The sequence below is a fragment of the Lampetra fluviatilis genome, chromosome 5 (genome assembly GCF_964198595.1).
Source record: "Lampetra fluviatilis chromosome 5, kcLamFluv1.1, whole genome shotgun sequence".
NCBI classification, from domain to species: domain Eukaryota; kingdom Metazoa; phylum Chordata; class Hyperoartia; order Petromyzontiformes; family Petromyzontidae; genus Lampetra; species Lampetra fluviatilis.
The window spans coordinates 15,206,480-15,207,297 of NC_136279.1; the positions used below are offsets into that span (position 1 = coordinate 15,206,480).

Sequence of the window (818 nt, forward strand, 5' to 3'; positions counted from 1 at the left end):
ATGTTGGTCGAGAGCAAGGCGTTGGAGAATTTCCCACTGCTCATGTACATCCTCGCCGCCAAGTCTCTGCTGCTGTGTCTCGGCTTCGTGTGGGCCAAAAGCTACCAGCGCAAGCGGGTCGAGAGGCAGTTGAGGGCGAAGGAGCAGAAGAGAGAATAGGGGAAGTGAGGACGCGATCAGGCGAGGTAAGCTATGGATTGGGCATTTCGTGCAGTCGCGCAGGAGGGTTGCCACCTGTTCGGCTTTCACCCGAATTGTCTCGGGAGTTGGCGTCTGTGGTCGCGTGGCAAGAATTGATTTGTACCGACATCTGGTGGCGGTTGTGGTTGTTGAACTTTATTTCAGTTTGAGACGTATGTGTTGGGGGCTTGGTCTGTGAATAAGGTGGCGACCCGAATGTGCAATGCCTTCGCATTGTTAACTTATTGCCGTGTGAGTGTTTCCTAAACACTTTACGCGATTTAGGTTAACATTTCCAGCGCATTCGACATTTTTTGAAGTTGAGTGAAAATTTACTTATAAATGATATGAGCGTCGCCGCGCGTAATCCAACACTGCGGGAGGCTCGGGTTGGTGGATCACGCAGATGTCGTGAAACTCCCTTCCCGTGGGCATCGAGGAGGCGTCACGCCCTGGCTCGCCAGGAGAGGGCGCCACAGCAACTGTGGACAAATCTCCATTTGTTCCATCTGTCATTTGGATCGAGTGTTGCCTCCCCGCATGCGTATATTGTCCGGGTGCTCCGGCTTACTCCCCCCGTGTGGCTGAAAACGTCTTCATATTTAGAAGGCGGCAGAGATTGGGGGGGGGGGGGGTGG

At 53.7% G+C, this 818-nt stretch overlaps 1 protein-coding gene across 1 annotated transcript; it reads left to right on the forward strand.

Moving 5' to 3' along the window:
- LOC144932331 (small integral membrane protein 11-like) lies at positions 1-159 on the forward strand. The gene has a single exon (XM_078856271.1). It carries the CDS (start codon positions 1-3, stop codon positions 157-159), a length of 159 nt encoding a protein of 52 aa, XP_078712397.1.
- The last annotated feature ends 659 nt before the right edge of the window (positions 160-818 follow it).

Coding starts and splice junctions, on each gene's coding strand:
- LOC144932331 (XM_078856271.1), top strand. CDS start 1: ATGTTGGTCGAGAGCAAGGCGTTGGAGAATTTCCCACTGCTCATGTAC.